The following is a 20009-nucleotide window of genomic DNA, read 5'->3' as shown; positions in this document are numbered from 1 at the left end:
TCGTGAGACCGTCCACACCACACCAGCCGGTGGCCGCCCTGCCCGTGGCCGGCACTGGGCTGGGCTAGGCTAGGGGGCAGCCAGAGGCCCTGGCGTGCGAGCTCCCAGGCTCCCCGGGACTGGCATGGGCAGCGAGGCTGCGTGAGCTCCCTGTTGCGTGACTGCAGGGGAGGGCTTAGCTTCGCAAGGCCCCTGCTTGTTCAGAGCCCTCCACACCACCTACTCTGTGCGAGGCCTGGGGCTGTGGCTGGGGTCACGGTAGACAGGGATCCTACCCCCACAAGGCTTCCAGTCTGGTGGAGGGTGGAGCGTGGGGGCCCGAGGACCCATATGATCCTTGGGCCATGGGGGCAGGTAGCCAAGGAGGGCTTCCTGGGGGCGTTGTATGGAGAAGCTGAGACCTGCCAGTGGGGGGGCGGGGGGCGGTCAGAGATGGCAGGTGAGCCAGGCGTAGGGGTGGGGCTCCGGGTCGGTGAGGGATCAGCCCTCCTGCTCCCCACCCCGGCCGCACGCTGGCTGGCTGTCGGGGGCCTCGGAGCACGGGGCACTGGCCGCACTGACGGGCCCCCTGGCCGCACTGCTGGGCCAGGTACTTGTTCCTGTTTGACAAGGTGGTCATCGTCTGCAAGAGGAGGGGCTACAGCTATGAGCTGAAGGAGGTCATCGAGCTGCTCTTCCACAAGATGACCGACGACCCCATGAACAACAAGGACGTCAAGAAGGTGGGCCCTGGGCCGCCTGGTGGCCGACGGCCTTCTGGGCTGAGGGAGGAGTCGTGGGGAGGCCTTGAGAACGGCGTGAGCCGGGCCGGAGGTCAGCACTGACGCCGACTGGGTGGCTCTGCAGTGCGGACAGGGGCTTCCCTTCTGTCACCCTCTTGTCCCTCTGACTTCTGAGGACAGCACGCTCACTCCGTGCCAAGTCCGGCGCTTCCCTGGCCCTTTGTCTGACTTTTCTCGGGGCGGGGACGCCCCTGGGATCATGGTTCCTGGGTGAGGGGAATGCAGAGGGGCTCTGGAGAGAGCCAAGCTGAGACCATGGCCATCTGACTCCAGCCCACCTTCCCCCGGAAGTAAGCAGGCCTTCCCTTTGGAGGAGGGGTCCGAGTGGGCCTCACTGTGGGTCCTCAGACACGAAGACGAGCCAGAGGGCTGTGGTAGCTGAGGCGGGGCTGTGGCTATGGGGGGTGGGGGTATGGCTTCTGGAGGGTGGGGCTTTGGCAGCTGGGGGTGGGGCGGGATCGCTGGGGGTGGGGCTTTGGCAGCTAGGGGCGGGGCGGGACAGCTGGGGGTGGGGCTTTGGCAGCTAGGGCAGGGCGGGGCCGCTGGGGGCGGAGCATGGCTGCTGAGGGGGGCCATGACTGCTGCTAGGGGCAGGGGTGTGACTGCTGGGCGTGGGGCTTGGCTTTTGGGGGTGAGGGCATGGCTGCTGGAAGGCAGGGCCGTGACTGCCGGGGGTGGAGCCGTGAGTGCTGGGGTGGGGCTGTGACTCCTGGAGGGTGGAGGGGGACTGCTGCTGGGGGTGGGGCCATGACTACTGGGGGCGGGGCCGTGACTGCTGGGGTGGGGCTGCCACCCGCCCTGGTTCGGTCTGGTTCGGAGGCTATTGCATTCAGTGTTTGAGCACCTACTGTGTGCATCCCAGACTAGATCTGGGGACCAGGAGCCAATGTGCTGAAAATTCCAGACTCTGGACTTCAGAGCTTGCAGTACAGAATGCAGCTACCTTCTGGAAGGGCTATGGGGGGTAAACCACTCATGCCCGCCCGATGTCTGAAACAGTTCCCCAGGTTCGGGGCTGGAGGCACAGTCCCCGGGCCCAGCCCCTGGCTCTGGGAGGCAGGACCTTGCCCTTGGCAGTGGAGGGTCCGGGGCTGCGGTGCCCAGCACAGGTCCAGGCTGAATCTCTTAACCATCTGTCTCTCCTTCTCCTCCCCTCTCCTCATGCTTCCTAGTCTCATGGGAAAATGGTAAGCACCCGGGCCCTCTTCCTTTGCCTCCCTTCCCTCGGGGCCCAGCCGGCCCTTCCTTCCTGAGCCTGAGCTGGAGTGGGGGCCCCAGGTGGGCCCGAGCAGGGCCAGGGCCAGGCTCCTGGCTTTCTTCTTCCTTGGTCAGGCCCTCGGTGTCTTCATCAGGAAGGTGGTGTGCATTCATGATGAAGAATGCCCTTACCGAGGGCAGGAAGGAAGGCCCACCTGCCTGCCCTGGCCCCGCCCACCCCCCAGGTCCCTCCTGGTGAAGGACCACAGGTGGTCTTTCAGCGGGCGGGGCTCTTGTGTATTCTCACTCTGCGTCTGTCCTATTTTCTTCCCCTCTCCTCCTCCCTTTCCTGCTTCCCTCCTTCCCTTCCCCCCTCTCCCCTTCCTTCCTTCTCTCCTTCCCCGTCTCCTCCCTCCCTCATTTCTTTCTTTCTCCATTTTTTCTAACACAAATGGGCTCAGACTTTCCGCACTCTTTCTGGGCCTCTTAGCCCCTAGAGATGGCCAGGCCTGGTGGGTGGTCAGGGCAGCTGTGGGCTGGCTCTGCTGCAGGCCCCCCCCGCCCCCCCGCCCTCAGCCCACGGCCTTCTCCAACCTTTTGTTTTGTTTGGTTTCTGTTCTTTTGCTTCAGAGCAGTGAGTTTTTTAGCCTCACATTTAGGAACTGAAAGTGGGCAGGCCCGTTCTGAGCACAGGCTCCCTGGGGACCCAGCTCCAGCCTCAGAGACGGCTCTGGCTGAACCCGCCGAGAGTTCAGTCGAGGGCACACCTCGGAGGGGGTAGGAGAGGGGTCCCTGGACGTCTTGTGAGAGGGGTGTGCACGTGCGTGTGCACGTGCAGACACAGGCACGGGTGCGCCATACACGTGCACACAGGTGCAGGAACGGGTGACCTGGACGCGTGTGCGTGTGTGTCCTCGTGCCCAAGCCCGTGCCAGTTGCGAGCTGGTGCCCCGTCTCCTCCCGCAGTGGTCCTACGGCTTCTATCTAATCCACCTCCAAGGAAAGCAGGGCTTCCAGTTTTTCTGCAAGACAGAGGACATGAAGCGGAAATGGATGGAACAGTTTGAGATGGCCATGTGAGTTCAAGGGCGGCCGCGGCGGAGCCCCAGGTGGGCTTTATCCAGGACGCCCGCAGACCAGGGTATTGCAAACACCCAGAGAGACTGGGGCAGGCTCTGTCACACCAAGACCCCAGGCTCACCTCGGTGGCACCCCAGCTGCATTAAACTCTGCCTGGGGCAGGAGAGCCTCCCTCTGGGACGGCCTGAGGCCCCTGAGGCCCAGCCTGGCACAGGTGCCCAGCAGAGCAGTGGGCGGCCAGGGACGGCTTCCGTGCCCAATGGACTCCCGGTAACCCGGGTCCTCGGGGCCTTACAGGCTGGTGGATGGTCACTTTTTTGTGAAGGCACGGGGCTCTTTCTCCATGAAATCTAGAAGGAGCCTCAATACGTCCAACAGAGAAAGGCGATCACGGGGTCCCCAGACACGGCAGACCTGGAGGCCAGAGTGGCAGGGTCCTTCTGCACGTGGGTCCTGCCGCCAGGCAGGCTGGGGGCCCCCGGGCAGGCGCGCTCCCCTCTCTGTAAACAACTTCGGGCTCCATCTCGAACACCTGGCCTTACTGTGTCACGTCCCGTCGTCCATCTGTGCTTAGGTCAGTACACCGTTTAGACTTTCAGTTTCAGGTCTGCGTCCAGCGAGGCCTCTGAGTGTACGTCGGCTGAGCTGTGACAAACCCCGCACCTGCCTACAAACCCTCGCCTAGACACAGCCCCCTACCATCCTCCCAGAAGGCTCTCGTGCCGGCGCGGCCCCGTTTTAAAGCCCCCACTCAGATCCTCACTCTGCCCGGGGTGTCGGGGCCAATCCGGGCCGTGAGTCCTGGCCTCCCGCTCCTGAGCCTGGCTGGTCCCCAGGTAGGCACTGTTGCCTCGGTGGAGCTCAGGGAGCCCGGCCCTCTTTCCCTCCCGTCAGGTCAAACATCAAGCCAGACAAAGCCAATGCCAACCACCACAGCTTCCAGATGTACACTTTTGACAAGACCACCAACTGCAAAGCCTGCAGGATGTTCCTCAGGTGAGGCCCCTGGCCCGGCCCCCGGCCGCCCCACCCCCCCCCCGCCCCGGCCCCTCCCCCCCTCCCCAACCCCAGCCCGCCTTCAGGGGAGCCTTGTGCTGTGTCTGTCCAATGTCCCGTCACCCTGACCACCTACCACCCACCAGGCCAGTGCTGTGCTGGGCCCAGAGGGGCTGGGGAGTGTCCCTTCGGTGTCACTAGATCCGTCCGTCGGGTGTTCCGGATCGAGCCGGGAGGGAACATGGCTGTCCCTGTGGGTGCCCAGGGCCTGCTCTGCGGCGTGGCAGGAACAGGGCCGGGAGCGGTCTGGGCGGAGAGCCAGCACCAGGGTCGTGGGGGCCTGGGGTTTTGAGGGACGACGCGTCGTGCGAGGGGCAGATGGCAAGGCGGGCAAGGCAGGCCTGGTGGACTTCGGGCCTTGCCCTCGGCACTGTGTCTGACTCACGTCCCACCCTCCCCCTGCGCAGGGGTACCTTCTACCAGGGCTACCTGTGCACCAAGTGTGGTGTCGGGGCGCACAAGGAATGTCTGGAAGTGACCCCTCCCTGCAAGATCAGTGAGTACCGGCTCCTGCCCTGCCCCGGGGGCTGGTCCTCGGGGCCCCCTGCCCGCTCCCAGCGAAGGGCCCCGTGGCTCACAGCTGCCCTGGTACCTCCCCTCCGGGCCCCGGCTGCCTTCACACGCTCTTACCGCGGGGACCCCCCGGGGCCGGGACCAGATGAGAAAACCGGGGGCCCAGAGAGGAGAGGACACCTGCCCCGGGTCACACAGTACGAAGAGGCCCAGCCGGTGGGCTGTCCCCTGCCGGGGCCTTCCCTCCTGGGGCGCTCCAGCATTTCCCTCCACCTCTTTGCCTCCCCCACCCCACTGCCCCACTCGTTTACAGCTTGGAGACCCTCTACCCCAAACGGGCACAGAACATTCGTGGCAGGTGCGTGCCAGTTGCCTACTAGGGAAGCGTCGGTCATGACTGTCCCTTGTCCCCGGTTCTCCTGTACCCGGAGAGGACTGGCATTCCGCAGCCACAGCGACAGCCCCCTCAGCACACGGTTTACGTGCACCCGTGTGCACACACAGGCACAGCACGTGCAGCACTCTCATTCTCTCCGTGCCCGTTGGTCAGGGGGGAGCCTGAGGCTCAGGGAGGAGGAGGGACCAGAACCTGCCCAGATATCAGCCGCACTCCCGCGGGGGGTGAATTTTGGGGAGTTCCCAGCCTGCAGCCGCTGTGGCCGGAGCCCACCACAGGCACAAACTACAGCTTTTAGCTTTGCCTCTCGATACCGCCCTCTGGTGGCAGCGTGCCCGTCACGTTAGTCCACGGGACAGTTCGTGTGTGTTCTGGCATTTTTTTTTTTTTTTTTTATTCTGATCCTAAAAGTGACACATTTACTTACCAAAGATTTGGGGGCGGGGGCAGAAAAAATACAACAAAGAAGAAAGTAAATATCGCCCCTGAACTTATCAAGAAATAACCAAAGGTAGTCTCTTGAGCTATTATTTCCTTCTAACTTTTCTGATTTAAAATGAATCTTTCTGGGTTTTTAGTCTCCTGGTTGTTAAACAGTCATTTCCCATAGAAAACGTGGGAAAAGTAGAGAAGTGTGAAGCAGAAGATGACCTCCTCACGACCCCACCAGACAGACTCACCGCCGTTCACGGACCCCTTTTCTCTCTGCAGACACGCGCCCGCCCACCTGCCCAGTCTCTTCTTACGTTTGTGTGTTTTTCATAACGCCTATAGTTGGGGTGTCACCAGATGGACAGCTTCGTATCTTTTGCAAGCCCAAGTTCTCATGACCAGCCGCCCCATGTCATTAAAAGCCTGCGGTGGGTGCCTGGTTTTATTCCGGAGAGTTCCGAGCTGGGCTGGTCCTCGGGCCTTTCGTGCCGGGCCTGGGCTCTGGACAGGACTCCTTGGCCTTCGTCAGCTCTGGCTCCGGGCTGGGCCCCTGACCTGAGGAAAGGCAGATTAACTCTTTGTTGCCCCAGGGGCCAGGATGTCCCAGAACGGTGCCGGCCACTCCCAGAGGGCCTCTCCCGTGGGAAGCCTTGCTGGTTCCTCCTGTGTGGGTGCCAGCTACGCATCACCCGCTCCTCCCCGCCCGACGCCCACGGGGTCTGTAGCCTCTGCCCTGTAGAGGCTGTCGGTGACCGTCCACAGCAGTCGGCCACGTGCGTGTCGGATGGCGTTGAGGTCACCATAGCCACGCACTTTAGGCATCGTGGTCCCTGCTTTGTCCGGTGGCGGACTGGCGGCCCAGCTTGTCAGATGGCTGGGGCCCAGCCTGGGACTGTTCCTCCCCTGGGGTCACCCCGAGGCAGGCAGAAAGGATCTTGGGAACACCTGCCTTCCGTCTGACATGCCCGTGAGCGAGCACACCGGCCACTAGGTAGCACGCGTCCTGACATCTCTTGTCACGCGGCCGTGGCGGGCATCACTGATCGGTGGTGGGAGCTTTGCCTCTGAGCCCACGTGGGCCCCAGTGGTTCAGGCAGCTTCGGCCGTCGGAGCAGACCTGGCCCACGCAGGGAACCTGTGTGCCAGGCTGGGGTCCCCCGCGGGGCCCCCAAAGCCAGAGCTCAGAATTCGCCAGCAGAAGGAATTGAGAGACTTTTGTAGTCACCTGCTGTGTGTGCCTGTGACCCATGTCTGCAACCAGCGGCCTTGACCTTTGCCTTGCTTACCCACCTAGGCACCCCGGGCAGCTCCTGCTATGCGGGCGGGAGCCACCTGGGTCCCCAGGGCTGGTGGCTTGTCTGCCAATGTGTCTCCCGCTTCCTTTTCAGGTTCTCCTGCAGACCTGGTGAGTCTTCTAGACTGTTCTCCTCCCGCTGCTCCATGCCCCACATGGCCCGTGTGCCTGAGCCCAAAACACCCTGTGGTTCCTGATATCATCCCTCCCCCACCCCGGGGCCACACTGGCTAGCACACAGGCCACTGTTGGTCACCGGGGGCCTTTGATTTCCTTCGTGGGTCCCCGGGCACAGCCAGCTGGAGGCCCCTGACAGCCATCGCCCTGGCCGGGCAGCCCCCCCTACTCTGCTTGCCTGGTGGCTTGTGGGTGCCCAGCTCTGTGACATGCGTCTGCCCACCTGCCCCCCTATCCTGGCTTAGAGCCCTCTGTTCAGCTGACTTAGAGATGACGTCCCTGAATTCACTTATGGGGTGTGGACATCACGTCTCACCAGAGGTGTGGAATCTGGTCAAATTAACTAGCACTTAGAGGGTGCTTACTAGGCCTTGGGGGGGGGGGTACAAAAACACCCTCGTGGAGGAGGAAAGACATAGCATTTAGTCTCACGCAGCAGGACATGTCCCAGAGAGAGATGACAAGCTCCAGGCTGAGAGCAGGGAGGTCCCAGGGCTGGCGTGGTCAGGGCAGGCTTCCTGGAGGAGGTGGGAATTAATGCAAAGGGATGGGAGAGGAAGGGATGGATGTCCCAGGACTGTGGAGGGGCACAATGGTGGAGGGTGTAAGTGAGAATGGGGGGGGGGGGTGTGTCCTAGTGAACCAGTGTCACATCTACCTGTGGGTGTCTGGATGTGTCCCTCGCCTCCCCCCCGCTTCCTGCCTCAACCCTTCTCTCTGGGGGTGTGGGGGGCAGGGAGTGGCGATGCTTGGCCGCCCTCCCTGATCACCGTGGTTTGTCCTTGCCCTCACAGGACGCCTCTGGAGCAGGACCGGGTGAGTCTGTGGGACCCGGGCCCTCTATCAGCGGTCACTGTGGGAGCCGGGCCTGGCCACGGTGACCTGCCAGCCTCACCCAGCCTGGCCCAGCCTTCCGGACTCCAGGCTCCCAGGGAGTGTGTTCCCTCTACAGTCCGGTCTCCGTATATAACTATATCCCTCCGATCAGGTTCCGATGAGCCACAGAGCTGCAGAGAAGGGTCGGGTCCTTTCAAGAGGGAGGGGCTGTAGCTGGAGACCCCCTCCCCCTCCTCCTTCCCGTGCAGGGTGGGCCTCACAGCACCTCCACTGTCACTTGGCCGTGTTCCCCATGTGCCCCGTGTCCTCATTCCCCCTGCTTTGCGCCGTGTGATAGGAACGTGGCTTTTAACCGTTGAGGACGGGAGGCCTCGCGAGCGGTGCGGCCAGAGCCGTGATGGGCCGGCTGCCGGCTGGGACCAAGTTGCTGAGCGAGGGTCCCCCTCCTGCCCTGTATCCGCAGGTCCCAAGATGGTGGCCGTGCAGAATTACCATGGCAACCCTGCCCCCCCTGGGAAGCCAGTGCTGACCTTCCAGACGGGTGATGTGATCGAGCTGCTGAGGGGCGACCCCGAGTCTCAATGGTGGGAGGTAGGTCCTGGGGACCTGGAGGGGGTTGAAGCCCCTTGGGGCAGATGCACAGAGTCCTGTCGCCCGGGAGGGGCAGGTGTGGGGGTGAAGGACCGTCCCGGGGAGAGGGAAGTAGGCTGTTGGCAGGACTGCGGTTGCCTCTTGGCCGTCATCGTTGTTTTGTGATGGTCCTTGTCACTACATACTTACTTATGAATTTGTCGTACTAGACCGTGCCTTCACAGAACTGGAGATTCGGAAGGTGCAGAAGGGTGTCTGTGATATAAAGTCTCTGTCCCACTCTGACCCCAGCTGCCCGGTTCCCTGCCCCGTGTGTCAGCAGAGCCATCGGTTCTGGGTGGCCTTGCAGACGGGCTTTGCTGAGGTGATGGGGGAGGGGGGGTGAGGCGGAGCTGCCTGGAGGACCATGAGAGGCTGTCCCGGGCAGAGGGGAGAGCGAAGGCCGAGCCCCAGCCCCCGTAGACCCTCCCAGGCAGCGTCTGCCTTCCACCGGTCCACATGCCCCTTCCGTGTAGAAACACCCTTGTAGAGCAGAGAGCTGGGGGTGAGGCTCTAGCCCCAACCCCAGGCCTCAGCGTTCCCATCTGTGAAGTGGGGACACCACATGCCTTCCTGCCTGACGGTCATAAGGTCAGCTGAGGCTACGGCAGGAAGTGGTACCAACGCACGGTCTTCTTGGGAACTGTCCTCGCCCAGTCCTAAACGGCCCACCCCATGCACTCCCGCCGGCCAGGCCCGGCCCCCATCGTCTGTCTCCTTCCAGGGTCGGCTGGTGCAGACCAGAAAGTCAGGCTACTTTCCTAGCTCTTCCGTGAAGCCCTGCCCCGTGGATGGAAGGGTGAGCACTTTGCACAGAAGCTTCTGGAACTCAGTGGCCAGGAGCCTGGGGGCTCTGCGGGCTGTCTCCTCACTCGGAGCGTCTGGGCTCGTTCAGGACGCCCTTGCTAACTGGCTGTTGTGAGCTGGCCCCAGAGCTGAGGACTGGGCCCGGAGAGCAGATGGATGGGTGGGGGGGGGCCAGGGCCAGGGGGCTGGGTGCTGCATTTCTCATGGTTTTAGAAACACAGAAACGGGCATTTTAGCAGCAGCCGTAATGGACAGAAGACCCAGAAGGTTGCCTTTCTCCAAATTTTGGGGACTCTGTACGTCTTCTGGGGCCATTGCACAGCCCCCAGGGAGCAGAAGACTCCCGCAGACGTCAGAATTCAGAATTCAGAGCCAGACTTTAGGGTGTTTAGACAAAAGGCAGTATGGCCTTTCTTTCGGCCGAGTAGTGTGGACCAAGCCTTCCTCTGCTACAGAAGACATCACACAGTCAGCCTTGAATAATTTAATTACTTCCGCCCAACCCCCAAGAGGGCATTTCATTCATTCATTCATTCATTCATTCATTCATTTTATTTATCTTTAGAGAGAGAGAGAGAGAGAGAGAGAGCAAGCAAGTGGGGGAGGGGGCAGAGAATCTTAGGCAGGTTCCAGGCTCGGCATGGAGCCGGACGCGGGGCTCAATCCCACAACCCTGGGATCATGACCTGAGCTGAAATCAGGAGTCAGACACTGAACTGACTGAGCCCCCCCAGACGCACCCCCCCCCGCCCCCCACCAAAGGCATTTAAAAGTACAAGAGGGAACTTTCTCCAGAGGGAGCAGGAGGCGGGTCCCAGACCACACAGGAGCCCTGCTACGGCCTTCAGGCCCTGCCCGGGGCCTCAGTTTCCCCATCTGCGTGGTGAAGGGCCTTGCCCAGCCTGTGGCACGGTGAGGGGAGACCAGGCGTGGGGTCTCGGGCTGCCCGGCCTGCGTGTGGCCTGCCGCCTGGATGCCTTTGGGGCTGTGAACCCATCTGTGGCAGAGAACTCGGCTGTAGGCTGTACCCCTGTCACTGCTCTGAAATTCCTGCGGTCTTTGGTCACCCCTTCCCTGGGGGATAAGTGCCTTGTCGGTTGGTTGCTGTTCGTTCAGTCTCATCAGTCAGTCAAACCCCCTGAGCATCTACTCAGGGACAGCGAGTCCCGGCTGCTGCCCTTAGGGACGTCCCCATCCAGTGGCTCCAGGACTGAGTCCACAGACTCCCTGGTAGCCAGTGCTGGGCTCGAGGGTCAGGTCACTGATGCCAAGCCCCCTCTGGCCCCACTCGGGGCAGCCCCTGGGGGGACGTTAACGTGTATGCCCTCTCCTGCCAGCCGCCCGCCAGCCGACCGCCCTCCCGGGAGATCGACTACACGGAATACCCCTGGTGAGTGGGTCAGCCGCGGTGCCCTCCCCCCTGCCCACGAGCAGGCTGGGATGCGGGGCCCCAGGGCGGCTGAACCCTCTCTGGCTGTGTGTCTCTGGGAGCCTGGCGGGGGGGGGGGGGGGGGTCTTCTGTTCCCCAGGACAGGTGTTCCTATCGGCTAAAAGAGGTCACGGGGAGAATGAAGCTTTTTTTTTTTTTTTTTTTTTTTTTTAACGTGAGTTTAATGGTGCTTCGTCGTAGAAACTCTACGAAAGAGGTGTATTTAAGGCTATTGACAGTTGCACACTGATCCGTGTTGTCACTCCAAGAGAACAGTGGGGCCGTTTGGACGGACAAAAGCACGAAGCCGGGTTTTCTAGGATTGGGGCACAGACCCCAGTCGGACTCGGGGTCCAGCTTTTATCGCTCTGCCCACTGGGCACCCCGGGGCGGCCTCGGTGGTAGTAGGTCCCTGTGCTTTGTGCCCTGTGGTGGCCCCAGAGCGGCGGGCAAACTCCTACCCCGGGAGCATCTGGCCTTGGGATTTGCATTCGGGGCTCGCCCCACGGGCCCGGCGGCGTGACGCTTGCGTGCTTGGTGTCCCGGCCTCTGCATGTGGGCTTGGCCTCCCCCTCCACGTCGGAGATGCCGTGGGTCCACCCCACACGTGAGCTTTTATGTGTTACCGCGTTGTCAACGGCGAAAACCCAGAAATGCGCTCCAATGCACGTGCTGCGTCAGGCGCCTCTCGCAGGCCGGGTTCTGCAGCAAAGCCCTTGGGGCCGGGCTGAGGTCTGGGGTCCGAAGATCCCCCCCCCTCGCCAGCCCCTCCTGCAGGGGCTCAGCCTCGTCCCCGGACGGCTCCTTATGCAGGTCAGCGCGGTTGCCGAGGCCTGGGCGTCCTCGGCTGTCCCGGTGTTAACCATCCACTTCCTCCCACCCGCCAGGTTCGCAGGCAACATGGAGAGACAGCAGACAGACAACCTGCTGAAATCGCACGCCAGCGGGACCTACCTGATCAGGGAGCGGCCGGCCGAGGCGGAGCGCTTTGCCATAAGCATCAAGTACGCGGTGGCCCGGGGTCAGGGAGACCTACCCCCCCACCCGCCCCGGGGCCACTCTGGACCACGGAGCCCACGTCCCTCTAGGTCCTGTGCTCATTGGGTTTGGGAGTGGCCATGGACCGTATTGCCCAAAGCAGGACACTTTAGAGACGGGAGAGTGTCTGTGGGTCTGCACAACGTGGCTGGCCCGGGACGTGGGTGAAAACGTCCCGCCCAAAGCCACCCCTTGGGCTCAGTCCCCCGTTGTTCGGGTTGCGGGGACCACGCGGGCTCAGGTGCAGAGTGGGACGGGGCTGGGGCAGGGATGCCATACGAGGTCAGGGACTTCCCAGCACCAGTGGGCTTCGGGGGAAGGGGAAGGTCACACCGCTGCGACCTGTGGCCTCGGCCTTTGGCCTGGGTGTCCTGCCCAGCGGCCGCCCCCTCGTGCACCGTCTGCCACCGCCCCCTCAACAGATGGAATCTGACCGGTGGGCGGCCACTTTCGGCCTAGGATGCCCACGAGATGGGCATCTTGGGTCAGGCCCCCGACAGCCCACAGGCCAGCAAATAGAGGGGTCTGTCTGCCATGGTGACCCTCAAGGTCCAGTCTGCTTTGTGTGCTGCCCCAGAGGGTGGCCTGTGTCCAGGGGCAGGCCCCTCCCAGCCTCACACCCCAGCGTTAGCAAGCCCCTTCCTCTGCACCTGGACCCAGTGGGGGCCGAGAGCCCGGCCTGAGGGCACAGCCCTCACATGCGGTCGGCCACCACGCCTGTGTGCATGTGCATGTGCGCGAATGCCCCTCCCCTGTTCCAAATCCAAGAGAGGACGGTGGATGGGGACCCGTGTTCATCCAGGGCTGGGGTCCCCCTGTGCAGACGGGCGCTGAGGGCCCCCAGAGTTGGGATGGCTGGAGGTCGGAATCTGCCCCAGCCTTTCCACAAATGCTTGGAGCCGGAAACCAGCATGCTGGCTCTACAGTACAGAGAACAAGGAAGACCGGCGTGGGGAGGGACAGATGTCCGGTGAAACGGGCGGACACTGCCCAGGCCGCCCGCTAGGCAGGGCCTGCTCCCCAGTTGAGGTTGCCGTGTACCACGGTGGCCAAGGGGAGCCTCGCGAGGTGTGACCGTGTGGTGGGGCTGTGACGGCCTCAGCAGGGCCCTGGGAGGAAGTGGGGTGTGGACCGTGTGGCAGGTCTGTGGTGGAGGTGACAGAGATATCACTCGCCAGATAGGAGTGATAGGAGTTCACCTGGCACCTCTGTGTGGCCGGCCTGCAGGGCTCCCCCTGGGGCTGAGACCGGCCCAAGGAGTTGGGGTGCGGTGAGCGTGCACAGCCGACTTTGAACCCTTGAGAAACAGTGGGCAGTGGACGGAGGCCCCTCGGGAGAGGATGCTGGGCAGCCGGCACCTGATTATTTGCCGGTTGTTTATGCCACTAACTGATTTCCGGTTGTGAAACTGGCCTTGCATTCTTGGAGTGTCCCATTTGGCTGTGGTGTGAGGTCCTTTTAACTGTTCGGGTTAGATAGACGTACGCGTGGGGAGAGATTCAGTTTGCCGAGGACTTTTGCATCTGTAGAGGCGTTGGTGTTTCCTTTTCCCGTGATGTCTTCGTCTGGAGTGGTGTTTGGGGGGGAAGGGAGGCTCTCTGACAGGGTCACATTGGAACTGAGACCTGAGGACTCGAGCTCAGGAGGGGAGGGTGGGCCTTCCCGGCAGAGGGGCAGCTCTGGCGGGTGTGCGTGTGGCCTGTCTGGGGATGCCCGTCGGCTGGAGTGGAGGGTGCAGAGGACAATGTTAGGCGGCATCGGAGCTGGGCGGGCTGCTCCCCTGGGGCCTCAGGGGGCCATGGTCAGACCTTTGACTTTATAAACCAAGCCGTGAAGGCCTCGCCAGGCGACAGAGAAACAGGGAGAAGGATGACGTCCCCCGTGCAGAGAGGGGGATGAGCAGAATCCCAGGACAGGAGGCCCCCGTGGGCTGGATGGGGCCTGAGACCCTGCTGGCTGACCCTGGAGAGGCCCAGGAGGGGGTGGGCCAGAAGGGCCGGGGGCTGGGGGTGAGAAGGCGAGGGCAGACAGGTAATAAGCCTGGACCCCTGGGGGCCGGGGGCCACATGGCCCGAGTGGTGACCCCAAGGCCCACGCGTTTGCCCAGGTTCAACGATGAAGTGAAGCACATCAAGGTGGTCGAGAAAGACAGTTGGATCCACATTACAGAAGCGAAGAAGTTTGAAAGCCTCTTGGTAGGTGATCCCGTGGCTCCCTCGGGAGGGAGGCCTGGCCTGCAGGGTCCTGGGAGGGCCCGGGTGCCCCACTGCCGCCATGGCCTCTGTAGGCTGCACTTTCCTGCCACTAGGGAAGATCCAGGGAAGTGGGTTTGGAGGGCACCTTGGGTCAGTTAGGTCACAGCCCCTGCGTTGAGGCTTCTGCCCCCAGAGGGCCCAGTGGGTTCACCACGGTGCACAGTGAGGGGAGGGCCTGGCCTGGCCTGGCCTGCCGTGCGTCACTGCAGCCACCCCCCCCCCCCCCAGCACCTAGCCCCGCAGCCCGGCCCCCAGGTGCCCCAAGGCACAGTTCTTAACGTGATTTTTAAATTAGGCCTATTGTGTCTTTCCTAAATGACCTGAGGTCTTAGACAAGGCCGCTGTGGCCACAGAAAAGCACAGAGTAGAGAAACGTATCCCCAGTTGCCCCGCCCAAAACCCCGTGTTCGCATTCAGGGGAGGCCCCTCAACCTGTCACAATGTCTGGGGTGTGGCTCGTATCTACGGGTTTGAAACAGAACTGTTGCCCATGACGTTCGCATACTTTCCGCAAGGTAGACTTCCCCGTTGGCACAGCCCTCTCCTCCCCACGCCGGTAATCATAGGGCATTCGGTCTCCGGCACGTGCTGTTCTTTCTGGAAGCCCTTCCCTGCTGTCGGGGCATCCCGGCGCCATCCTCCGTGTCGGCCCCTGGTTTTCCTGTAGCAACAGCTGGAGGGAAGCTACTGGCTCAGGGGCCCCTCGGATTCTGACCGCCCACCCTGGGCGGCGTGCTGGGCCGAGAGCAGGAGTGGGGAGCCCTCGGGGGCCCAGAACACAAGTCCCCCAAGTGAAACCGAGGTGGGAGAGGGAGGCCAGGGCGCCTGGGGGGACTGCCTGGAGGCGGTGACAGTGGCAGTGAGCACGTGTGTCCCGTAGGAGCTGGTGGAGTACTATCAGTGCCACTCGCTCAAGGAGAGCTTCAAGCAGCTGGACACCACGCTCAAGTACCCCTACAAGTCACGGGAGCGCGCGGCCTCCAGGGCCTCCAGCCGGTCCCCAGGTAACGCCCGCACCCGCCCGGCACACCGGTGCTCACCCGGAGGTGTCCGTTCTGCCCGCTTCCCACGGCCCTGGCTTTCGCTGCCCACCTGCCCTCGAGGAAGGCTTTCCTGGGGGACCCAAGCCACTGGCCCAGGCGCCCCCCCCCCCCCCAGCCCATCACAAGCACCCCCCCGAGCCAGGGTGTCCTCCTGGTCCCTGTGACGGGTAGGGAGTGCCAGCTCTGGACTGCTGCTCCCTGTCCTGGTGCCCTTGCCCGGGGGTCGGCATGGGGTGAGAACGGGGCAGGTCCCACCTGCGCTCAGATCCCTCCCTGACCCCCAGCCCCCCGGGGTCCTCGCTGGGAGGGAGCCAGATCTGGCACCTCGTTTGCGGGCAGGACTCCACGGGGACAGGGCAGCGTCTTGCTTGAGGCCACCTGGAGTTAGAGGCAGGGTGGGCCCAGCGTGTTTGAAGTCCCGCCCATGACGGGCCCTTGAGTGCGCACCTAGTGAGTGCTGGACAGGTGGCTTCAGACACGCCGGAGCCTGCCCGCCCGCCGGGAGGGGGTCCCGTGTTGTCCAGGCAACAGGCACGGAGAGGTGGCGGGAGGGGCAGCCCCGCCCGGCAGGCCTGGCCCCGCACCCCTGCGCTCTGCCTGCGCGCCCCTTTCACGTTCTCTCTCGCCTCTTTGCAGCTTCCTGCGCCTCCTACAACTTTTCTTTTCTCAGTCCTCAGGGCCTCAGCTTTGCCTCCCAGGGCTCCTCCGCTCCCTTCTGGTCAGGTACCGCTGGTGCCCGGGGCGTGGGGGGGCCCGGCCTGCCGCCCGCCGGCCCGCGGCCCCCGCCGGAAGGCGTCCGCAGCTGCCCGTAGCCTGGCACGGGACAGGGCCGAGGGCACAGGCACAGGGAAGGGACGGCCTGGCCGGCGGGGACAGGGCAGAGGACGCGGTCAGGCTCGGTGCCAACCTCCTCACCGCCGTCACCTCTCTCACGCGCTCACCCCGACGGCCACCCCCCAGCTTGTCACCCCCTAGCCCCCCTCGCTCGCTGAGGGCTTTGCCTCTGGTAGCGGCGGAGAGCCGGGTGGCCGCCCCCAGGGTGACAGAGGGATCACACCGGCGGACCCCCCCGGGCGGGCCCTGGAGACAGGGGGACTGGGTCTCAGCTGGGCCCGACTACTTGGCCCTCCGCTGCCAGAGTCAGAGCCCTTCCCTGGCCGCTGCGTCTGTCCCCTCCACCACGGTCATTGTCCCCTGCCCACCAGGACTCCTGGGTCCCCAGCCGAGCTGGCCCAGCCCCGTGTCCAGTTTGGTTTGGGGACCTAGAAGCCAGGCACTGGCACCCCGGGGTCTGGCCCCAGGTGCTCCGTCAGCATGCAGGCTGGGTCAGCTGAGTGACCACTGGGCAGGTGACACTCGTGCACTGGGCTTGCAGGGGTGGGGCCCACGCGAGTCGTAGTGATCAGAACCTGAGCACCTGCTCTGAGCCCACGATCCCATTTGTTGGCTGTGACTCGGTGTGAGTGCCTTCGCGGGAGGGTCGCGTGGGCCATGGCCTGCAGGTCTGGGTGGAATTGGAGAATAGCCTGTCCCTTCAGAGCCTTTCTGCAGGACAGCCCTCCTCTCTGGGCACGGGGCCGGGCACCGGGGGGACCAAGCTGGGCCCCCTCCCCCACCGGCTCTGTGACCCTGCCCATCTCCCCCAACAGTGTTCACACCCCGCGTCATCGGCACGGCCGTGGCCAGGTACAACTTTGCTGCCCGGGATATGCGTGAGCTCTCACTGCGGGAAGGCGACCTGGTGAAGATATATAGCCGCATTGGCGGGGACCAGGGCTGGTGGAAGGGCGAGGCCAATGGACGGGTAAGCGGCTCAGCCCCAGGCCAGGTTGGGGCAGGCTGGCACCTCAGCGTACCTGCCCCAGCACTGTGACGCCCCCTCTGAGCCATAGACCCGAGCTGCCCGGGTTGGAGCCAGATCCAGGCCTGTCTGGCCCCGTATCTGTGCTCGGTCCCGTTCTGTGGTTGTGGCCACTGCAGGGGGACGTGTTTTACACACACGCTCCACATTACCTGCACGTACTCAAGCCCTCTTTGCAGGCAGAGAGGCCGCAGGACCACAGCAGGGCGCTCAGGTGTCCTCACTGGCCTCCCTTACATGCTGGGGAGACGGGAAGGGGCACACTGTGTTCCCACCCACTCTGCCTGAGGATGCCCTTCCCTGTCTACCCTATGACCTTGCAGCACTCCATGGCCCCTTATTCCTGTACCCCTTCTGGACCCCCTGGCTTTGACCGGGTTTGTCAGCACTCACCCAGCAGGGTACTGGAGCTTGCATGGGGCAGCTGCCCTTGGCAGGCACACCGGGCTGTGCAGGGTTCGCCTGCCTTGGCTCCCATGGCTCATCATTCCATTGTCAGGTGGTGGAGCTGGTCTGCTTCCACCTAGCGTGTTGTCTGCCCCTCGGAGGCCTCAGGTCAGATCCATTTTCCACCCGACAGCCCTTCAGAAGCATGAGGCCACCGAGTCCTAGGTGCTGGCCTGGAGGGCTGAACCACTGGTTTTCAAAGTGGCCCTAGGGCCGCCAACATTGGAGGCTCCTGGGGCTGTTTACTTAGGTCCTCCTCACCCAGATCATGGGTAAAGCAGTTTCCCAGGTGATTCAGAACTACCGGTTTAGAGTGTGACTAGATATTCCTGTTGCTTTGGCCCCATTATGAAGTGATTCTTTTTGTCCCTGGCAGTTCTTGCTTCCAAGTCTACTTTGTCTGCTCTTTGAGCAGCCCAGCTTGTTTGGAAGGAGTTAATGTTTTGCGTGGCCGACTTCACTCTCTCATGCTTTACTTTCGACTTTTCTGTATTCTTAAATTCAAGGTAGAGATAAGATGTTATGTTACACATATTTTAAAGCCAGTCTGATCTGACCGTCTCTGCCTTTTAATAAGAGCATTAGCCCATTTACATTTAATGTAATTACTGAGCGAAGATTTAAATCCATCATCTTTCTGTTTATTTTCTATTTGTCACATCCATTTCTTCTTCTTTTTCTTCTTCTTTTTTCTTCTTCTGCCTCCTCCTCCTCCTCCTTCTCCTTCTTTTTGCCTACTTTTGAATTGTCAGCAATTTTTTTTTTTTTTTTCTATTCCACTTCCTGCCTCCTCGGTTGGTGAGTTACACATTCTTTTCCTATTACTTGAGTGGTTACTCAGGGATTACAGCGTGCACCTCTGACTTCTGAGAGACGATTTTAAATTAGTACTTTTACTGCTTCCCAGATAATGCAGGGACCTTACAACTTCTGACTGTACTTATCCCCTCCCGAATTTGGTACAGGTGTTGTCGTGTATCTTAATTCTACACATTTTTTTTAGTCCCATTAGACATTATTTTTGTTTTAAGCAGTTAGTTTCGTTTAGCATTCCCACCTGTTTACCTTGCCCCAGGCTCCCCATGCTTTCCTGCTTTGTTGTATTTCCACCCAAAAGCGTGTTCCTGCTGCCTGAAATTCCTTCTTCTAAGTATGTTTTCTAGGGTGAGTCTGCTACTAATAAATTCCCAGTTTTTGTGGAATCCGAACACCTCTTTGTTTTACTTCCTTTTTTTCAATGTTCTTATTAGGAAATGTTTACAATTTTTTTTAAGTTTACTTATTTTAGGTGGGTGAGGGACACAGGGAGAGGGAGAAAGAAAGAAAGAGAGAATCCCAAGCAGGCTCCGAGCTATCAGCGCAGAGCCCGACGTGGGGCTTGAACTCATGAATCGTGAGATCATGACCTGAGCTGAAGTCAGACACTTAACCGACTGAGCCACCCAAGCGCCCCTCTAATTTGTTTGGATACAGTTTCAGGCTTAAAGAAAAGTTGCTGTAGCTCCTTGTGCCCAGAGTTACCAATTAAGAGTCGTTTGTGTATTTATCACTTAGGTTCTCCTTCGCTCTCTGCTTGTTTTTCTCTTAACCATTCGACAGTAAATTATAGAAGTCCTATCCTTTCCCCCACTAAAGCCCTAAGTACTTCAGTGTCCTACAATCAAGGACATTCCCCTTTAATAGAATATGATTCTCTAACCCACAGTCCATATTCAGATGTCACTGGTTATCCCGTGTCTCGTCTACCCAAAGGAATTGCATTTACTTGCCATGGCCCTTAACTCTCTTTCTTCTGGAACGATTCCTCAGCCTTTCTCAGTCTTCTATGACTTTGACCTTTTTGAGGAGTATAGGCCACTTATTTTTGTAGGCTATCCCTCAATTTAGGTTTGTTTGATATTTTCTTCATGATGAGGTTGAGGTCATATATCTTTGGTGGGAACATAATGTGGGTGTTGTATCCCTTTCAGTACTGTAGTGTCCCATCCAGAGGTATATGAGGTCAGTTTGTCCTGTTGTTGTGACGTTAATTTTGATGACTTGGTTAAAGCGATTATCTGTTGAGTTTCTCCACCATGAAGTTACTGTTATTCATGAGTACCTTGCAGGGTAACACTTTGAAATCAGGTAAATATCCTGTCCCCCATCAAACTTTCATCTACTAGTTCTATCACTTACTGATGAATTTTGTCTGGTCAATTCTTTCTATCATGGTTGAAAAACAGTGATTTTCTGGCCGTTGTTTCTTGAACACCCATCAAGGGACGTTCTATGCTAAGAGACAGTTTTCTCCTCTCCTGGTCATCCCCCGAGGGATCAGTCGTACCTCCAGCGAGACCTGCTTCCTTTTTGTGAGGAATTGTGTCAAGTTCATTTTTGGATAGTATTGTCCAGGGGATTACTACTAATCCGGTAGTAATCCGTTTCCGTGACCTGCATTTTCTCCTACCTTCTGTCACCAGGTCCTGATTGAATAACGAGCCTGTGTATAGAACAGAGGCTTGGCATGATGTTATTTTCCTCCAGGGAGGATTTAGTTTTTTTCTGGCTGGCAGGTAGAGGGAGAATATGTCATCTTGAGCTGCCGGGGGCGGGCGCGTTTGAGGGTCATTCCTACCCCGGGGCCGCAGCTCCCCCAGGCTCCCAGTCTTTGCCGGGGCCCCCCCTTGAGGTAAGCCTGGCTTCAAACTCCAGTCTTTTGAAGGATCCCCCATTTCCACGAGCCTCTGCTGAC

General features: G+C 60.8%; 1 protein-coding gene across 5 annotated transcripts in view; it reads left to right on the top strand.

Moving 5' to 3' along the window:
* VAV2 (vav guanine nucleotide exchange factor 2) overlaps positions 1-20009 on the top strand; it is a 164646-nt gene that overhangs the window by 143676 nt on the left and 961 nt on the right. For 3 of the 5 annotated variants that reach the window (XM_086684418.1, XM_086684417.1, XM_086684420.1), the window contains 14 exons: positions 590-722; positions 2946-3055; positions 3954-4055; positions 4523-4611; positions 6846-6862; positions 7723-7744; positions 8229-8356; positions 9120-9194; positions 10540-10592; positions 11519-11635; positions 13777-13864; positions 14805-14928; positions 15604-15690; positions 16617-16771. In XM_086684418.1, coding sequence (XP_086540544.1) covers positions 590-722; positions 2946-3055; positions 3954-4055; positions 4523-4611; positions 6846-6862; positions 7723-7744; positions 8229-8356; positions 9120-9194; positions 10540-10592; positions 11519-11635; positions 13777-13864; positions 14805-14928; positions 15604-15690; positions 16617-16771 — 1300 coding nt within the window. The remainder of the gene's footprint in view (positions 1-589; positions 723-2945; positions 3056-3953; positions 4056-4522; positions 4612-6845; positions 6863-7722; positions 7745-8228; positions 8357-9119; positions 9195-10539; positions 10593-11518; positions 11636-13776; positions 13865-14804; positions 14929-15603; positions 15691-16616; positions 16772-20009) is intronic. The other 2 variants (XR_015243172.1, XM_086684419.1) reach the window with 2 other exon arrangements.

This window comes from Puma concolor, chromosome D4, assembly GCF_028749965.1.
Source record: "Puma concolor isolate L17-30 chromosome D4, mPumCon1.1.hap2, whole genome shotgun sequence".
NCBI classification, from domain to species: domain Eukaryota; kingdom Metazoa; phylum Chordata; class Mammalia; order Carnivora; family Felidae; genus Puma; species Puma concolor.
The sequence above is the reverse complement of the archived record's forward strand: the minus strand, read 5'-3'. Positions and strand labels throughout refer to the sequence as shown.